The 18,106-nt window shown below is 42.3% G+C and overlaps 1 protein-coding gene across 1 annotated transcript; it reads left to right on the top strand.

The window, feature by feature from the left end:
* Positions 1–59: 59 nt before the first annotated feature.
* On the top strand, positions 60–15,964 carry capza1a (capping actin protein of muscle Z-line subunit alpha 1a). Its single transcript, XM_021609272.2, has 10 exons — positions 60–269; positions 12,241–12,304; positions 12,436–12,487; positions 12,573–12,636; positions 12,968–13,174; positions 13,473–13,552; positions 13,688–13,766; positions 13,939–14,010; positions 14,425–14,487; positions 14,594–15,964. Exons 1-10 carry the CDS (start codon positions 231–233, stop codon positions 14,732–14,734), a joined length of 861 nt encoding a protein of 286 aa, XP_021464947.2. The 5' UTR covers positions 60–230; the 3' UTR covers positions 14,735–15,964.
* Positions 15,965–18,106: the final 2,142 nt, after the last annotated feature.

Here is an 18,106-nt window from a genome sequence, read left to right as displayed (position 1 = left end):
GATCAAATGTTTTATCGATGAGAAATTTTTCAGAATTTCGGACAAAATCCAACTCGCTCCATCTTCTCCCACTGCCGGCCACTGGGCTTCCTCTCATCGCCATATTTGGTAGTGAGTGGAACGCCAACCGGATGTTTGACATTTATACACCTGGTGAAATATCTGGCTCATTGTTTTGTCTATTGTGACACTGTGGAGATCCGCTTCATCACTGTCGCAGATCAGCCAAGATGGCACATTTCGAAGAACAGCTCACTGGGGAAGAGAAGGTAGCTACATAACTAGTCAGTATTTTGATAAGCTTTGTTCACTGTTTTACGATTTTTAGTAAATTAGCTAGGTTGTTGTGTCCTTCCTAAATTATTTTGGCTGCAGAAATAACGTTAGCTAGTTTGCTAAGCTAGTACCTAGCTAAAGTTAGCTTGCTGGCTGACGCTAACTAGTTAACATATGAGCTAACTATCCTGTCTGCTAGGAAATAAACTGACGGAGTTAATTGAACCAACTATACTCCATACGCATCATGTAAATAATACCGAACGCAAGAATCAGTTTGCGTAAATAGGAGTCTGTAGCTAGCCAAAATGTTTGTAAATGTTAGCTAAGGTGGGTATGTGTTTTAAGACTTAGACACATATGCCCACTGTGCTAGACACAACTCCGAAGAACATAGGCATCATTCTATTCATTATCACATTGTCTGTCTTGGTGGTATTACATTGCATCTAGCCGATTGACTATAACAACCAGGGCTGTCAAACATTAAATACAAATATTGATTAATGTCAAGTTCAGAATTAGTTCAAATTAAGATGTAATTAAATCAGATTTAGCTTTTTATTTTTAACTTTACCATAATGACTTCTTGGTTTTGTCTAAAGTATCGGTTAGCACAATTGGGTAAATTGAAAAACAGCACACTTGTTTTTTTTTTTTTACTTAACAAAAATATAAACGCAACATGAGACAATTTCGAAGATTTTACTGAGTTACAGTTCATATAAGGAAATAAAATACATTTTAAATAGATTAGGCGCTAATCTATGGATTTCACGTGACTGAGAATACAGATATGCATCTGTTGGTCACAAAGGTAGGGGTGTGGATCACAACCAGTCTGTATCTTGTGTGACCACCATTTTCCTCATGCAGTGTGACACATCTCCTTCGTATAGAGTTGATCAGGCTGTTGATTGTGGCCTGTGGAATGTTGTCCCACTCATCTTCAGTGGTTGCGGGAAGTAGAACACGCTGTTGTACACGTCGATTCAGAGCCTACCGAACATGTTCAATGGGTGACATGTCTAGTGATTATGCAGGCCATGGAAGAATGGCCTGCATAATAGCAGCGGCATGGGGCCGTGCATTAACATGCTAAAACATGAGGTGATGGCGGCGTATGAATGGCACGACAATGGACATCAGGATCTCGTCACAGTATCTCTGCATTCGATTTTCCAGAGATAACATTAAATTGTGTTCATTGTCTGTAGCTTATGCTGCCTGCCCATACCATAACCCCAGTTGGACATACTGCCAAATTCTCTAAAACGACTTGAGGTGGCTTATGGTAGAAACATGAACATTCAATTCTCTGTCAACAGCTCTGGTGGACATTCCTGCAGTCAGCATGCCAATTGAACAATCCCTCAATTTGAGACATCTGTCATTGTGTTGTGACAACTGTACATTTTTAGTGGCCTTTTATTGTCCGGAGCACAAGGTGCACCTGTGTAATGATCATGCTGTTTAATCAGCTTCATGATTTGCCACACCTGTTAGGTGGATGGACTATCTTGGCGAAGGAGAAATGCTCACTATGTTGCATTTATATTTTTGTTCAGTGGACATTGCATAGTTGTTTTTAGCTGTTTACCTTAGATGGCCTTTGGGCAACCCAAATACAGACAGATGGCGATATTGGGTCATTTCATCTTACCGTCCAAAGGGAATCTATGCAGTCAGCTATACACTTGTATCCCCTGTGGACAGGTTTGTGCGTAAAACATGATCCATTCAGGCTGCAAAGGCAGCAATTTCCTCAACTGGATTAAAGGCAAGAAAGCAGATTTTGTTGTTACATATGCATACTTTCTTTATGAAACACCATTTTACACCACCATGCTACAGTGACTAATGCTACTCCCGGATGTTGAGTATTGCGTTCAGCCAATCAGACCAGGATTGAAAAAAGACTGCTGCAATCTGATTGGCTGAATGCGATACGCAACATCTGGGACTTGCATTAGCCACTGTAGCATGGTGGTGAAAAATAAGGTGGAAATCGACACCTTGCAGCCTAAATGGAGATTGATTTGTGTCTGAACCGGTTCACGGGGGATATGAGTGTATGCGTAGATTCCCGGCTGCATAGATTCCCTTAAAATGAAATGACTGAAAATCGCCACCTGCTGGTCTTTGAGCCAGTATTTGTGATGTTTTCAGTGTATTTTAAAAGGGTGACTAAAACACCCCGACAGGCAGGTGTTTTTCTGTTGCTCATTAGAAAAATTTGATTTCAGTCTTGGTGTGTTTTCTGACAGCTTCTGTGTTTCACTTCCTCAAAATCCACAGAATAATCTAAGAACTCAAAAAATCTAATTAATTAGACGGTTTTTGCAGAGGATGTTTTATTTGACGTCTAAGGAGTTTGCAGTATTTCTCAAGTAAAAAAATTGTAAGGTTTTGAATTCGGTAAACAAATTTGTGCTGCTAGGCAGGTCTCTCACTGCCTATGCTATTGGATAGAGAGCAGTCACCACAGCTGTTAACCCCATGTTAGAAGGCAACTGGACATCGTCAAATCAAAACCCAATCTTAATTTTCTCCTTGTGACGCACATACAGTGTCGTGAAAGTATTTGCCCACATTCTGATTTTCTCTATTTTTGCTACTGTATGTTATCAGATCTTCAACCAAACCCTAATATTAGATAAAGGGAACTTGAGTGAACAAATAACAAAAATAATTGATCCTTATTTATTTAATCAACAAAATTATGCAACACAATTCGTGTGTGTGTGTGGAAAAAGTAATTGTCCCCTTACACTCAACGGGATGTGCCACCTTTTTAGCTGTAATGACTGCAACCAAATGCTTCCTGTAGTTGTTGATGAGTCTCACATCACCGTGGAGGCATTTTGACCTACTCTCGAATGCGGAACTGCTTTAACTCAGTGACATTTGTAGGTTTTCAAGCATGAACAGCTTGTTTCAAGTCCTGTCACATCTCGATAGGGATTAGGTCTGGACTTTGACTAGGTCATTCCAAAACTTCAAATGTCTATATTTTTTTGTCATTTTCATGTAGATTTGATTGTGTGTTTTGACCCAAAGACAACTGGTGGCACAACCAGTTGAGTGTAAGGGGGCAATTACTTTTTGCATAATTTTGTTTATGAAATAAGTATTTAATTGTTGTTACTTGTTCACTCAGGTTCCCTTAATCTAATATTAGGTCTTGGTTGAAGATCTGATAACATTCAGTGTCAAAAATATGCAAAAGTTGAGAATTTGAAAGGGGGCAAATACTTTTTCACGGCACTATGTTCCAAACTAACTTTAAGACCAAAATGATCTTATTCACTTTGTAGTCATTTTGTATACTACAATAACGGTTTCTGACTCATATTGATGCCCATAGGACATTTTCAAAGGGATTTGTTGCTTTTAAAGGCAGTCGCTCTTGAACACGTTCAGATAATGCAATTAATCGCAATAAAAATTGTATTACAAGAACTCTGACAGCCCTAATTACAACACAAGGAACTGTTGACCTCTTACTTGGTATAGGAATCATAGTCCCGTGGGACATCTTAATTGGGCATGGGACACAAGCTAAGGCTTGATCACCCTTTAGCTGGCCACCTTTGATGAGAGTGTTTAGTGGTTAAAGGCCGAAACACCCACTGATTCGAAGGCACACTACTGAGGATGTGTCCCAAAATTGACATCTTAACCCAGTCTAAGAAATAAACCTCCCATGCCACTCTGTCAACATCACGGCAAATCTCATGCGAGTGCATTCCATCTATTGGCACAATGGACAGTTTTTAACATCTCGTCCCGTGTTTTATGATTCTGATCCCATGAAAAGTCCACACAAACATACTGTACAACCATATTCACAAGACTTCTTCTGAAGAAAATACATTATCATAGTGATTGTGGCCATTTCAACCAATTGCGATTGAATCACCAAAAACTAAACAACCTTCATTTGAAAGCTTGAAAATGGACTGTTCTTGCTGTCAGCTGCATGCAGATACATGTTTGAAGCTGCCAGTCCCTACTGGGGTGTAACATTCCTATCACTTCAATGGCAGGCCCACAGCAGGGATACGGTCAGATACATGTACAGACCAGTAGAATGAGTATATGTATTTTACAAATACTGCTCTGTGTGGAAAGGTGCCACAGTCTTTGGGAGCATCTACAGTGCTTTCAGAAGTATTCATACCCTTGACTGATTCCACATTTTGTTTTATTCAGGTTGAAACAACAAATACAAAATAATCTCACCAATCTAGACACAAGACCCAATATTGACAAAGTGAAAACATGCAAATGTATTGAAAATGAAATAGAGATCTCATTTACATAAGTATTCACATCCCTGAGCCAATGCATGTTACAATCACCTTTTACAGAGATTACAGCCGTGAGTCTTCCTGGTAAATTATATAAGAGCTTTACACATCTGGATTGTACAATATTTGCACATTATTCTTTAAAAATGTCTTCAATCTCTGTCAAGTTGGTTGTTGATCATTGGTGGACAGACATTGTCAAGTCTTGCCATATGTTTTCAAGATAACTTTTTAAAGTCAAAACAGTAACTAGGCCCCTCAGGAATTTTCAATGCCATCTTGGCAACTTTGGCTTTGTGTTTTAGGTTATTGTCCTGCTGAAAGGTGAATTTGTCTCCTAGTGTCTGTTGTAAAGCTGATTTGAACCAGGTTTTCCTTTTAGTATTTAGCTTGTGCTTAGCTCTATTCCAGTTCTTTTTATCCTAAAAAAACCTCCCTATTCCTTGGCAATGACAAGCATGGCAATGACAAGCATACCCATAACATGATGCAGCCTCTACCATGCTTGAAAATATGAAGTGGTACTCAGTGTTGTGGTGCGATTTGCCACAAACATGATGTTTTGTATTCAGGACGTAAGTTTCATTTTAATTGCCACATTTTTGACAGTTCTACTTTGCCTTGTTGTAAACAGGATGCAGGTTTTATTTTTATTCTATAGAGGCTTCCTTTTCATTCTGTCATTTAGCTTTGTATTGTGGCTTAATTACAAATGTTGTTGATCCATCCTCTGTTTTCTCCTGTCACAGCCATTAAACTCTAGCTTTAAAAAAAAATCACCGTTGGCCTCCTGGTGAAATCTCTGAGCGGTTTCCTTCCTCTCTGGCAGCTGAGTTAGGAAGGATGCCGGCATCTTTGTAGTGACTGGGTGTATTGATACACCATCCAAAGTGTAATTCATAATTTCACCATGCTCATTGGGATATTCAGTATCTGTTTCTATTTTTCTAAAACATTTTTATTTACGCATCTACCAATAGGTGCCCTTTGTGAGGCATTGGAAAACCTCCCTGGTCTTTGTGGTTGAATCTGAAATTCCCTGAGGGACCTTAAAGATAATTGTATGTGTGGGGTAGAGAGGAAAGTTATTCATTCAAATCACGCTAACACTATTGCACACGGAGTTAGTCTATGAAATTTGTGATTTGTTAAGTGAATGTTTACTCATTAAATTGAGGATTAACAAGGCCATAAAGGGGTTGAGTACTTACATATTGGCATGACATTTCAGCTTTTCATTTTCAAATCATTTGTAAAAATGTCAAACACAATTCAACTTTGACGTTATGGGTTATTGTGTGTAGGCCAGTGACCCCAAAAATATATTTCATCAATTTTAATTTCAGACTAACACAACAAAATGTGGAAAAGTCAAGGGGTGTGAATACTTTCTGAAGTAACTTTAGGCCTAACTGTGCAGCAGCATACACACAGCAGAACTTGTTTGTTTCAATTTTTGACATGCACCAGTGAAGAGTTGCAAAAATAGAACTATACAGTGAGTACTTTACTTGTATTGAATTAAGCTATGTAACCCACACAACCTTTGGGTCTGCATCTGAACATGAACACAGTACCAGTCAAAAGTTTGGACACACCCACTCATTCAAGGGTTTTCTTTATTTTTACTATTTTCTACATTATAAAATAATAGTGAAGCCATCAACTATGAAATAACACACATGGAATAATGTATTAACCAAAAAAGCCTTAACCAAATCCATATATTATATTTTAGATTCTTCAAAGTAGCCAGCCTTTGCCTTGATGACAGCTTTGCACACTTTGTTATTCTCTCAACCAGCTTCACCTGGAATGCTTTTCCAACAGTCTTGAAGGAGTTCTCACATATGCTGAGCACTTGTTGGCTGCTTTTCTTTCACTCTGTGGTCCAACTCATCCCAAACCATCTCAATTGGGTTGAGGTCGGGTGATTGTGGGGGCCAGGTCATCTGATGCAGCACTCCATCACTCTCCTTCTTGGTCAAATAACCCTTACCCAGCTTGGTGTTATGTTGAGCCATTGTCCTGTTGAAAAACAAATGATAGTCCCACTAAGCGCAAACCAGATGGGATGGCATATTGCTGCAGAATGTCGTGGTAGCCATGCTGGTTAAGTGGGCCTTGAATTCTAAATAAATTACTGACGGTGTCACCAGCAAAGCACCATCACACCACCACCTCCATGCTTCACGCTGGGAACCACACATGCGAAGATCATCTGTTCCCCCACTCTGCATCTCACAAAGACACGGCGGTTGCAATCAGAAATCTCAAATTTGTCTCATCAAAACAAAGGACAGATTTAAACCGGTCTTATGTCCATTGCTTGCATTTCTTTTTTTCTTTTTTCTTTTTTTATTTCACCTTTATTTAACCAGGTAGGCTAGTTGAGAACAAGTTCTCATTTGCAACTGCGACCTGGCCAAGATAAAGCATAGCAGTATGAGCAGACAACACAGAGTTACACATGGAGTAAACAATTAACAAGTCAATAACACAGTAGAAAACAAAGGGGGAGTCTATATACAATGTGTGCAAAAGGCATGAGGTAGGCGAATAATTACAATTTTGCAGATTAACACTGGAGTGATAAATGATCAGATGGTCATGTACAGGTAGAGATATTGGTGTGCAAAAGAGCAGAAAAGTATATAAATAAAAACAGTATGGGGATGAGGTAGGTGAAAATGGGTGGGCTATTTACCAATAGACTATGTACAGCTGCAGCGATCGGTTAGCTGCTCAGATAGCTGATGTTTGAAGTTGGTGAGGGAGATAAAAGTCTCCAACTTCAGCGATTTTTGCAATTCGTTCCAGTCACAGGCAGCAGAGTACTGGAACGAAAGGCGGCCAAATGAGGTGTTGGCTTTAGGGATGATCAGTGAGATACACCTGCTGGAGCGCGTGCTACGGGTGGGTGTTGCCATCGTGACCAGTGAGCTGAGATAAGGCGGAGCTTTACCTAGCATGGACTTGTAGATGACCTGGAGCCAGTGGGTCTGGCGACGAATATGTAGCGAGGGCCAGCCGACTAGAGCATACAACTCGCAGTGGTGGGTGGTATAAGGTGCTTTAGTGACAAAACGGATGGCACTGTGATAGACTGCATCCAGTTTGCTGAGTAGAGTGTTGGAAGCCATTTTGTAGATGACATCGCCGAAGTCGAGGATCGGTAGGATAGTCAGTTTTACTAGGGTAAGCTTGGCGGCGTGAGTGAAGGAGGCTTTGTTGCGGAATAGAAAGCCGACTCTTGATTTGATTTTCGATTGGAGATGTTTGATATGAGTCTGGAAGGAGAGTTTGTAGTCTAGCCAGACACCTAGGTACTTATAGATGTCCACATATTCTAGGTCGGAACCATCCAGGGTGGTGATGCTAGGCGGGCATGCGGGTGCAGGCAGCGATCGGTTGAAAAGCATGCACTTGGTTTTACTAGCGTTTAAGAGCAGTCGGAGGCCACGGAAGGAGTGTTGTATGGCATTGAAGCTTGTTTGGAGGTTAGATAGCACAGTGTCCAATGACGGGCCGAAAGTATATAGAATGGTGTCGTCTGCGTAGAGGTGGATCAGGGAATCGCCCGCAGCAAGAGCAACATCATTGATGTATACAGAGAAAAGAGTCGGCCCGAGAATTGAACCCTGTGGCACCCCCATAGAGACTGCCAGAGGACCGGACAGCATGCCCTCCGATTTGACACACTGAACTCTGTCTGCAAAGTAATTGGTGAACCAGGCAAGGCAGTCATCCGAAAAACCGAGGCTACTGAGTCTGCCGATAAGAATATGGTGATTGACAGATTCGAAAGCCTTGGCAAGGTCGATGAAGACGGCTGCACAGTACTGTCTTTTATCGATGGCGGTTATGATATCGTTTAGTACCTTGAGTGTGGCTGAGGTGCACCCGTGACCGGCTCGGAAACCAGATTGCACAGCGGAGAAGGTACAGTGGGATTCGAGATGGTCAGTGACCTGTTTGTTGACTTGGCTTTCGAAGACCTTAGATAGGCAGGGCAGGATGGATATAGGTCTGTAACAGTTTGGGTCCAGGGTGTCTCCCCCTTTGAAGAGGGGGATGACTGCGGCAGCTTTCCAATCCTTGGGGATCTCAGACGATATGAAAGAGGTTGAACAGGCTGGTAATAGGGGTTGCGACAATGGTGGCGGATAGTTTCAGAAATAGAGGGTCCAGATTGTCAAGCCCAGCTGATTTGTACGGGTCCAGGTTTTGCAGCTCTTTCAGAACATCTGCTATCTGGATTTGGGTAAAGGAGAACCTGGAGAGGCTTGGGCGAGGAGCAGCGGGGGGGGGGGGGCGGGGCTGTTGGCCGAGGTTGAAGTAGCCAGGCGGAAGGCATGGCCAGCCGTTGAGAAATGCTTGTTGACGTTTTCGATTATCACGGATTTATCGGTGGTGACCGTGTTACCTAGCCTCAGTGCAGTGGGCAGCTGGGAGGAGGTGCTCTTGTTCTCCATTGACTTCACAGTGTCCCAGAACTTTTTGGAGTTGGAGCTACAGGATGCAAACTTCTGCCTGAAGAAGCTGGCCTTAGCTTTCCTGACTGACTGCGTGTATTGGTTCCGGACTTCCCTGAACAGTTGCATATCACGGGGACTATTCGATGCTATTGCAGTCCGCCACAGGATGTTTTTGTGCTGGTCGAGGGCAGTCAGGTCTGGGGTGAACCAAGGGCTGTGTCTGTTCTTAGTTCTGCATTTTTTGAACGGAGTATGCTTATCTAAAATGGTGAGGAAGTTACTTTTAAAGAATGACCAGGCATCCTCAACTGACGGGATGAGGTCAATGTCCTTCCAGGATACCCGGGCCAGGTCGATTAGAAAGGCCTGCTCACAGAAGTGTTTTAGGGAGCGTTTGACAGTGATGAGGGGTGGTCGTTTGACTGCGGCTCCGTAGCGGATACAGGCAATGAGGCAGTGATCGCTGAGATCCTGGTTGAAGACAGCGGAGGTGTATTTGGAGGGCCAGTTGGTCAGGATGACGTCTATGAGGGTGCCCTTGTTTACAGAGTTAGGGTTGTACCTGGTGGGTTCCTTGATGATTTGTGTGAGATTGAGGGCATCTAGCTTAGATTGTAGGACTGCCGGGGTGTTAAGCATATCCCAGTTTAGGTCACCTAACAGAACAAACTCTGAAGCTAGATGGGGGGCGATCAATTCACAAATGGTGTCCAGGGCACAGCTGGGAGCTGAGGGAGGTCGGTAGCAGGCGGCAACAGTGAGACTTATTTCTGGAGAGAGTAATTTTCAAAATTAGTAGTTCGAACTGTTTGGGTATGGACCTGGAAAGTATGACATTACTTTGCAGGCTATCTGCAGTAGACTGCAACTCCTCCCCCTTTGGCAGTTCTATCTTGACGGAAGATGTTATAGTTGGGTATGGAAATCTCTGAATTTTTGGTGGCCTTCCTGAGCCAGGATTCAGACACAGCAAGGACATCAGGGTTAGCAGAGTGTGCTAAAGCAGTGAGTAAAACAAACTTAGGGAGGAGGCTTCTGATGTGGGACAGAGAATAAGAGGAGCAGGTTTCTGGGCATGGTAGAATATATTCAGGGCATAATGCGCAGACAGGGGTATGGTGGGGTGCGGGTACAGCGGAGGTAAGCCCAGGCACTGGGTGATGATGAGAGAGGTTGTATAACTAAAACAATGATAACTAACCTGAACAACAGTATACAAGGCAAATTGACACTTGAGAGAGACATACAGCGAGGCATACAGTAATCACAGGTGTTGAGTTGGGAAAGCTAGCTAAAACAGTAGGTGAGACAACAGCTAATCAGCTAGCACAACAACAGCAGGTAAAATGGCGTTGACTAGGCAACGGGGCCAACAGATAAAACAAACAAGCAGAATGGAGTACCGTGATTAATGGACAGTCCAGCGTGCATCAGCTATGTAGCCAAGAGATCAGTGTCCAGGGGGCAGCGGTGGATGGGGCAGGGAAGCTGGACTGGCGAGTGTTATCCAGGTAAAAAAAACTAACAATGACTAAATAGCTTGTAGCTAGTTAGCTGGTTAGCTTCTGGGGGTTCTTGAGTGTGTACTAAAAATTGGCCCAAGGAAGTCTCTTATTGGTGTCATTTTACTAGTTGTTTCTTTGTAGCAATTCGATCATGAAGGCCGCAGTCTCTTTTTTTTATTTTTATTTTTTTACCTCCTTTTCTCCCCAATTTTGTGGTATCCAATTGTTTTAGTAGCTACTATCTTGTCTTATCGCTACAACTTCCGTATGGGCTCGGGAGAGACGAAGGTTGAAAGTCATGCGTCCTCTGATACACAACCCAACCAAGCCGCACTGCTTCTTAACACAGCGCCATCCAATCCGGAAGCCAGCCGCACCAATGTGTCGGAGGAAACACCGTGCACCTGGCAACCTTGGTTAGCGCTCACTGTGCCCGGCCTGCCACGGGAGTCACTGGTGCGCGATGAGACAAGGATTTCCCTACCGGTCAAACCCTCCCTACCCCGGACGATGCTAGGCCAATTGTGCGTCGCCCCACGGTCGCGGCCGGTTACGACAGAGCCTGGGCGCGAACCCAGAGTCTCTGGTGGCACAGCTGGTGCTGCTGTACAGGGCCCTTAACCACTGCGCCACCCGGGAGGCCCACGCAGTCTCTTCTTAACAGTTGATGTCTGTTACTTGATCTCTGAAGCATTTATTTGGGCTGTAATCTGAGGTGCATGTAACTCTAATGAGTTTATCCTCTGCAGCAACTAGGTAACTCGGGGTAACGTTTCCTGTGGCGGTCTTCATGAGAGCCAGTTTCATCAGAGCTTGATGCTTTTTGCGATTGCACTTGAAGAAACTTTCAAAGTTCTTCAAATGTTCCATATTGATTAATTTCTTAAAGTAATGGGGGACTGTTTCTCTTTGCTTATTTGAGCCGTTCTTGCCATAATATGGACTTAGCCCTATTTGGTAAAAGACCATCTTCTGCATACCACCCTACCATGTCATAACACAACTGATTGGCTCAAAGTTGTTAAGGAAAGAAATGCCACAAATGTACTTTTAACAAGACACAACTGTTAATTGAAATGCAATCCAAGTGACTCCTGCATGAAGCTGGTTGAGAGAGTGCCGAGAGTGAGCAAAGCTGTCATCAAGACAAAGTGTGGCTACTAGGAAGAATCTCAAATATAAAATAACACTTTTTGATTACTACATGATTCTGTGTGTTATTTCATATATTTGATGTCTTCACTATTCTTCTACATTGTAGAAAATATAAAGGAAAAACCCTGGACTGAGTAGGTGTGTCAACTTTTGACTGGTACTGTACATAGGCCTACAATACTGTCGTTCCATCAACGGATTTCAGTGCACTCTAGACTTTTTCAGGGGGGGCCCTTGTTAAAATGTTAAACCCCCCGGTTTAACTGTCAGTGCCTCTGACACCCCACATGCATTACATATGCATTACAGCTGCTAAAAATAGCCCCTTCCATCTAAGGAGTGGCTTGGACAGCGCAGAAGTAGGCTCATCAGGCAGCCAAGCCAGTCACTGCTCTCTGCTTCACTCTAGTGACCAGGGTAAAATGGCTGTCATTATACTGTCACTGTCTCATTTATTTCGACTGACAGTCAGCCTTAAAAGTTGTTTATCACATTGTATTGTCTTTCCCTCAGGTCCGCATTGCGGCTAATTTCGTCGTCCATGCTCCACCTGGAGAATTCAATGAAGTCTTCAACGGTGGGTATGCTTAGAAATAGTATGATCATTGTACTGTTTATTTGCTACCCAGGCACTTGTTTTTATTTTTATACAGTCTGTTAATGCATTGCTGTTGGTAGTCTCTTGATAATGCCATTTCTTGATTTAAGATGTGCGGATACTGCTCAACAATGACAATCTTCTCAGGGAGGGTGCAGCGCAGTGAGTGGAGTTTTATTTATTTATCTATATTCTGTTCATGCATTGTTGTGCAAATATAACCTTTTAATCTGCTGTATTTCAACAGTGCCTTTGCCCAGTACAACATGGATCAGTTCACCCTTGCCAAACTTGAAGGGTATGATGATCAGGTAAGATGTTCAGTCACCTGAACTGTGACTCTTACCCAGCGGTTTTGAAACTGGTTGGTCTCATACTGTGACATGCATACATACAGTACCAGTCAAAAGTAGCCACCCTTTGCCTGGATGACAGCTTTGCACACTCTTGTTTGTTTGTATGTTTGATGTCTTCGCTATTATTCGACAATATAAAAATAAGGAAAACCCTGGAACGAGTAGGTGTGTCCAAACGTTTGACTGGTACTGTACGTATGTGTATATATCACATTATCTGTAAGGTCAATGCAGCAACTGATGCCCTCTATCTGTGTCCCTGTGCTCCGCCGCTCCCCCTCTCCAGGTACTGATCACCGAGCATGGAGACTTGGGCAACGGGCGTTTCTTTGACCCCCACAACAAGCAGTCATTCAAGTTTGACCACCTGAGGAAGGAGGCCAGTGACACCCAGCCCCACGAGGGAGAGGCGTCTCTCAGACCGTGGAGAGATGCGTGTGACAGTGCCCTGAGGGCCTACGTCAAGGAGCACTACCCCAGCGGCGTCTGCACTGTACGTCCTCCCTTTCACCTGCAGGATAGGATTATTTTTTTAAATTTAACTAGGCAAGTCAGTTAAGAACGTTCTTATTTACAATGATGGCCTACGCCGGACGACGCTGGGCCTATTGTGCGCCGCCCAATGGGGCTCCCAATCACAGCCGGTTGTGACACAGCCTGGATTCGACATAATAATATTATCTTTAAAGAGCTTTTCATGCTGGAAACATTAATTATTTTGGACTGTACAAGTGTAGTTGATAAAGATGAGCATGGTAAACATTGACAGAACCTTGTTTTATTCATCACAGGTTTATGGGAAAACTATAGACGGCCAGCAAACCATAATTGCTTGCATTGAAGGTCACCAATTTCAACCAAAGAACTTCTGGTAAATGACAGTGTACAATGCAAGTACACTTTAAGAAGTCTTAATTTAAATATACATTTGTTTTTGTTTACAACATAATATCTACTTCTATGACTGGGTAAGGAGTCAGGACTCATATTTAATTTGTGTTTTCAGGAATGGCCGTTGCAGGTCTGAATGGAAGTTCAGTATATCCCAATCTACAGCTCAAGTCGTTGGAGTCCTCAAAATACAGGTAGGCTAGTGTCTGTTGCCAAGTGTCCTCCATTTTGTCCGGCTGTGTAAAAGCCTCTTCAAAGACAACGGGTTGGGCACAGGCCCCTGAAAGTCAAATTGATTTACTGAACATGTATCTTGTTCTCATGTCATATTGTATATTGCTTCTCACCCCTATCTTGTGGTTATAGGTACATTACTATGAGGATGGAAATGTGCAGCTTGTCAGCCACAAGGATGTCCAGGAATCCCTCACAGTGAATGTGAGTTTCCCTTTCAGTAGAATGTGCCCACAATCAGTAGCACTAAAGGCATGCTTATTTTTGCAAAGGACACTGGTAATGATAGAACTCTTGAAGTGTCAGTCAGCCCTAGTAGAGGAGACACTTATGATACTCTACTGTGGTTTTGTGGCCTATTTCCTCTAAACCTGCACATAAGTGTTAAAAGGAAGTAGAAGGGTGCAGACTAACTGTTCATTGGGGCATGAGGGGAAGTAGGATGACGTAAGAAAGAAGAAAAGGCCTTTATGATAGAGATGGTCTTCAATCTCTGTCAAGTTTACAGGCAATTGTCAAAGGCATGAATTCTGATGTTTTTATTAGTCCTTTGGCATGACAACTCTTATCTTACATCTGAGGTGTAACACTTGTTTTTTTATTCTCTTGTTTTGACAGAATGAGACTCAGACTGCAAAGGAGTTTGTGAAAATCATTGAGGATGCAGAAAATGAATACCAGGTATGCAACTTATGTTTCCTCCCAGTAATATTTTGATAAATTGAAATAAATCACATTTCTTGTCATTGGGGAGGGGCGAGAGTCTAAACATTTCTCTCATTTCCAGACGGCCATCAGTGAAAATTACCAGACCATGTCTGACACCACGTTCAAAGCCTTACGCCGACAGCTTCCTGTCACCCGCACCAAGATTGACTGGAACAAGATCCTCAGCTACAAGATTGGCAAGGAGATGCAGAATGCCTAGAGGACAGTGTGTCGGTCTGTTTCTGTGTGTTACTGCAAAGACAAATCGCTTGAACGGGTGAAATCAGAAAAAGAGAGGGTGGTCTCATAAAATTTGTGGTCTAATGTGTCTATTTAGTCTGTGTTGAAGAATGCCACGATTTGATGTCAGGAGTTAGTGTACTTCCTTCGCCACGTTACAAGGTGATGCCTTTTAAGAGGACATTTTGATGGGTTGTTCATCTCTGGCTCATTTGCAACAACAAAAATATAAAAAAAGAAAATGCCTTTACTGACACTGAAAGTTTGGGTCATTGGGTCATCCCCCTCCTGCCCGCACACACTCACGCTTCAAATTGTAGTCATACCCCTCAGTTGGTTGTCTGGGTGCCACAGGTAGCAATCTGTTTAAGCCCTGTTTGTAACCCTACAAGCGCTGGGATTCAAACAAATGCAGATAAATGACCTGTGTTTTGTGGTTGATCTTTGGTTAAATGTGATTTCAGATTGAGCTGAGCTACCATCCGCTTCCTTGACGGCTTATTTGATCTCCGTTAATGTCCGGAGATATTGCCTTTTAACAGCATGCACACAGCGATAGGCTTTTAATCTGCGTTGGATTGAATTCCGACCTATATAATTTTGTATAGGTATTGGCAAATATTTTTGTAACCCAAGGTCTCTTCTGAGTGCGGTGTATACTCCATTTAATATGACAAAAATATAGTGCACCTCCCCACCCCAAAGAAAAGACCCAAGTAACAGTTCTGTTCCATCTTTCCCGTGGTAAAGATATGTACTTTGAACTGTTTGGGGGAAAAAATGGAATTCATCACACCGAATGAATCTTCATTTCACACACGAGGCAGGCCTACGTGCTCGGCTCTGGTTTAATCAAGCCTAAACAAGTACAGTACCTACAGTACCATCAGTATCCTCTATCAGTAATTAGGCTACGTTAATATATAATACCTATATTCCCTTTACCTCCTTTTTAGCTTTTTACTCATATTTTTTTTTATACAAAATGTCAAACATGTATAACAAAAGGAATGAAGAAGTTGCACCAAATGCAGTGCTGTAACTACTGTGATCATTAACTGTTAACCAAACTGTTTCCCATACCAGTGTGTAGAAATATTCTGATTGGGAAAAATTCTAATCAGAATTGGTGCCAAATGTGTAAATTCTGAATAACACTGAAAATACAGTAAAGGGACAATTTGAATAAAGACACATTATTGTATATCACTTTATAATGAAGTACTTGAAATGCACCTCTTGACTGTTTACATATGAAATATAACACAGATTCATTGTCTGTGTACTGGTACATTTGTGTCCAAAATGCTTTTACGCATTGGACAATACACTATTTTGCTATATTGTTCTGCTTTCAGTTCTTATGTCTCAACTATTCTATACAGTGCATTCGGAAAGTATTCAGACCTTGACTTTTTCCACATTTTACATTACAGCCTTATTCTAAAATGGATAACATTTTATTTTCCCCCCTCAATCAACACACAGTACACCATAATGACAAAGCAAAAGCTGGTTTTTAGTCATTTTTGCAAATGTATAAAAATAAGTATTCAGACCCTTTGCTCAGTACACTGTTGACGCACCTTTGGCAGTGGTTACAGCCTCGATTCTTCTTGGGTATGAAGCGACAAGCTGGCACACTTGTATCTGGGGAGTTTCTCCGGTTCTTCTCTGCAGATCTTCTCAATCTCTGTCAGGTTGGATGGGGAGCATTGCTGCACAGCTATTTTCAGGTCTCCAGAGTTGTTTGATCAGGTTCAAGTCCGGGCTCGAGCTGGGTCACTCAGACATTCAGAGGCTTGTCCCGAAGCCACTCCTGCATTGTCTTGGCTGTGTGCTTAGGACTTAACCTAAGTCCTGAGCGCTCTGGGGCAGGTTTTAAAGGATCTCTGTACTTTGCTCCATTCATCTTTCCCCCGAATCCTGACTAGTCTTCCAGTCCCTGACACTGAAAAACATCCCCACAGCATGATGCTGCCACCATGCTTCACTGTAGGGATGGTGCCAGGCTTCCTCCAGATGTGATGCTTTGCATTCAGGCCAAATAGTTCAATCTTGGTTTCATCAGACTAGAGAATCTTGTTTTCCATGGTCAGAGTCCTTTAGGTGCATTTTGGCCAACACCAAGCGGGCTGTCATGTTCCTTTTACTGAGGAGTGGCTTCTGTCTCTACCATAAAGGCCTGATTGGTGGAGTGCTGCAGAGATGGTTGTCCTTAACCTGGAAGGTTCTTCCATCTCCACAGAGTAACTCTGGAGCTCTGTCACAGTGACCATCGGGTTCTTGGTCATCTCCCTGACCAAGGCCCTTCTGCCCCGGATGCTCAGTTTGTCTGGGCGGCCAGCTCTATGAAGAGTCATGGTCATTGGTGGTTCCAAACTTCTATTTAAGAATGATGGAGGCCACTGTTCTTGGGGACCTTCAATGCTGCAGAAATGTTTTGGTACCCTTCCCCAGATCTGTGCCTTGACTCAATCCCGTCTCGGAGCTCTACGGACGATTCCTTTGACCCCCATGGCTTGGTTTTTGCTCTGACATGCACTGTCAACTGTGGGACCTTATATAAACAGGTGTGCGCCTTTCCAAATCATGTCCAATCGCTTGAATTTACCACAGATGGACTCCCAAGTTATAAAATATCTCAAGGATGATCAATGGAAACAGGATTCACCTGAGCTCAATTTATTTCGATTCTCAAACAAAGGGTCTGAATACTTATGTAAATAGGGTATTTCTGTGGAAAAAAACATACACTTGCAAAATTTCTTGACCTGTTTTCGCTTTGTCATTATTGTGTGTAGCTTGATTGGAAAAATGTTAATTTGATCAATTTTAGAATAAGGCTAAAGTAAAAAAAAGAATTTAAAAAAAGGAATAAGGGAAGGGGTCTGAATACTTTCCGAAGGCGCTGTATATAACCTTTCCTTCATAATACTTGCGTGATAATCTTATATTGACGTGCTGTTTTGGTGAAAACTGGCCCAGTTAGATTATGTAAAAAAACAAAAACAATTTGAAATACACAATCATACCACAATGAACAGGGAAGGTTTGACAAGACAACACAATCGCTTTTCTTGGAATACTAAACTCAAAAGCTAGAAATCCATGTTTCAGATAAAAAAATAAGTGATGTGCGATCCATGCCGGATTGTTTGCATCACGTACACAGTTTCATTGTAATGGTTTCAATTGTAGGGATTATGTAACAAACTGCCCTGGGAAGGACTAACGTTAATTCATGCTAAAGTAAAGACTTCTCTTTTTATCATGAGTATATTAATCTAACATGTATCGAATATTAAAGGTACTATGTGATTTAATATGAACACTACATAATTTACACGTT

The sequence above is a fragment of the Oncorhynchus mykiss genome, chromosome 7, assembly GCF_013265735.2.
Source record: "Oncorhynchus mykiss isolate Arlee chromosome 7, USDA_OmykA_1.1, whole genome shotgun sequence".
Classification (NCBI taxonomy): Eukaryota; Metazoa; Chordata; class Actinopteri; order Salmoniformes; family Salmonidae; genus Oncorhynchus; species Oncorhynchus mykiss.
This window is presented reverse-complemented; position numbering and strand designations above follow the sequence as displayed.

Bases quoted from the DNA above. Each gene is read 5' to 3' on its own strand.
- capza1a (XM_021609272.2), top strand. From the start codon at position 231: ATGGCACATTTCGAAGAACAGCTCACTGGGGAAGAGAAG. The intron at 12,305-12,435 runs GTGGGTATGCTT...TCTTGATTTAAG, and splicing joins ATTCAATGAAGTCTTCAACG to ATGTGCGGATACTGCTCAAC. The intron at 13,553-13,687 runs GTAAATGACAGT...TTGTGTTTTCAG, and splicing joins TTTCAACCAAAGAACTTCTG to GAATGGCCGTTGCAGGTCTG.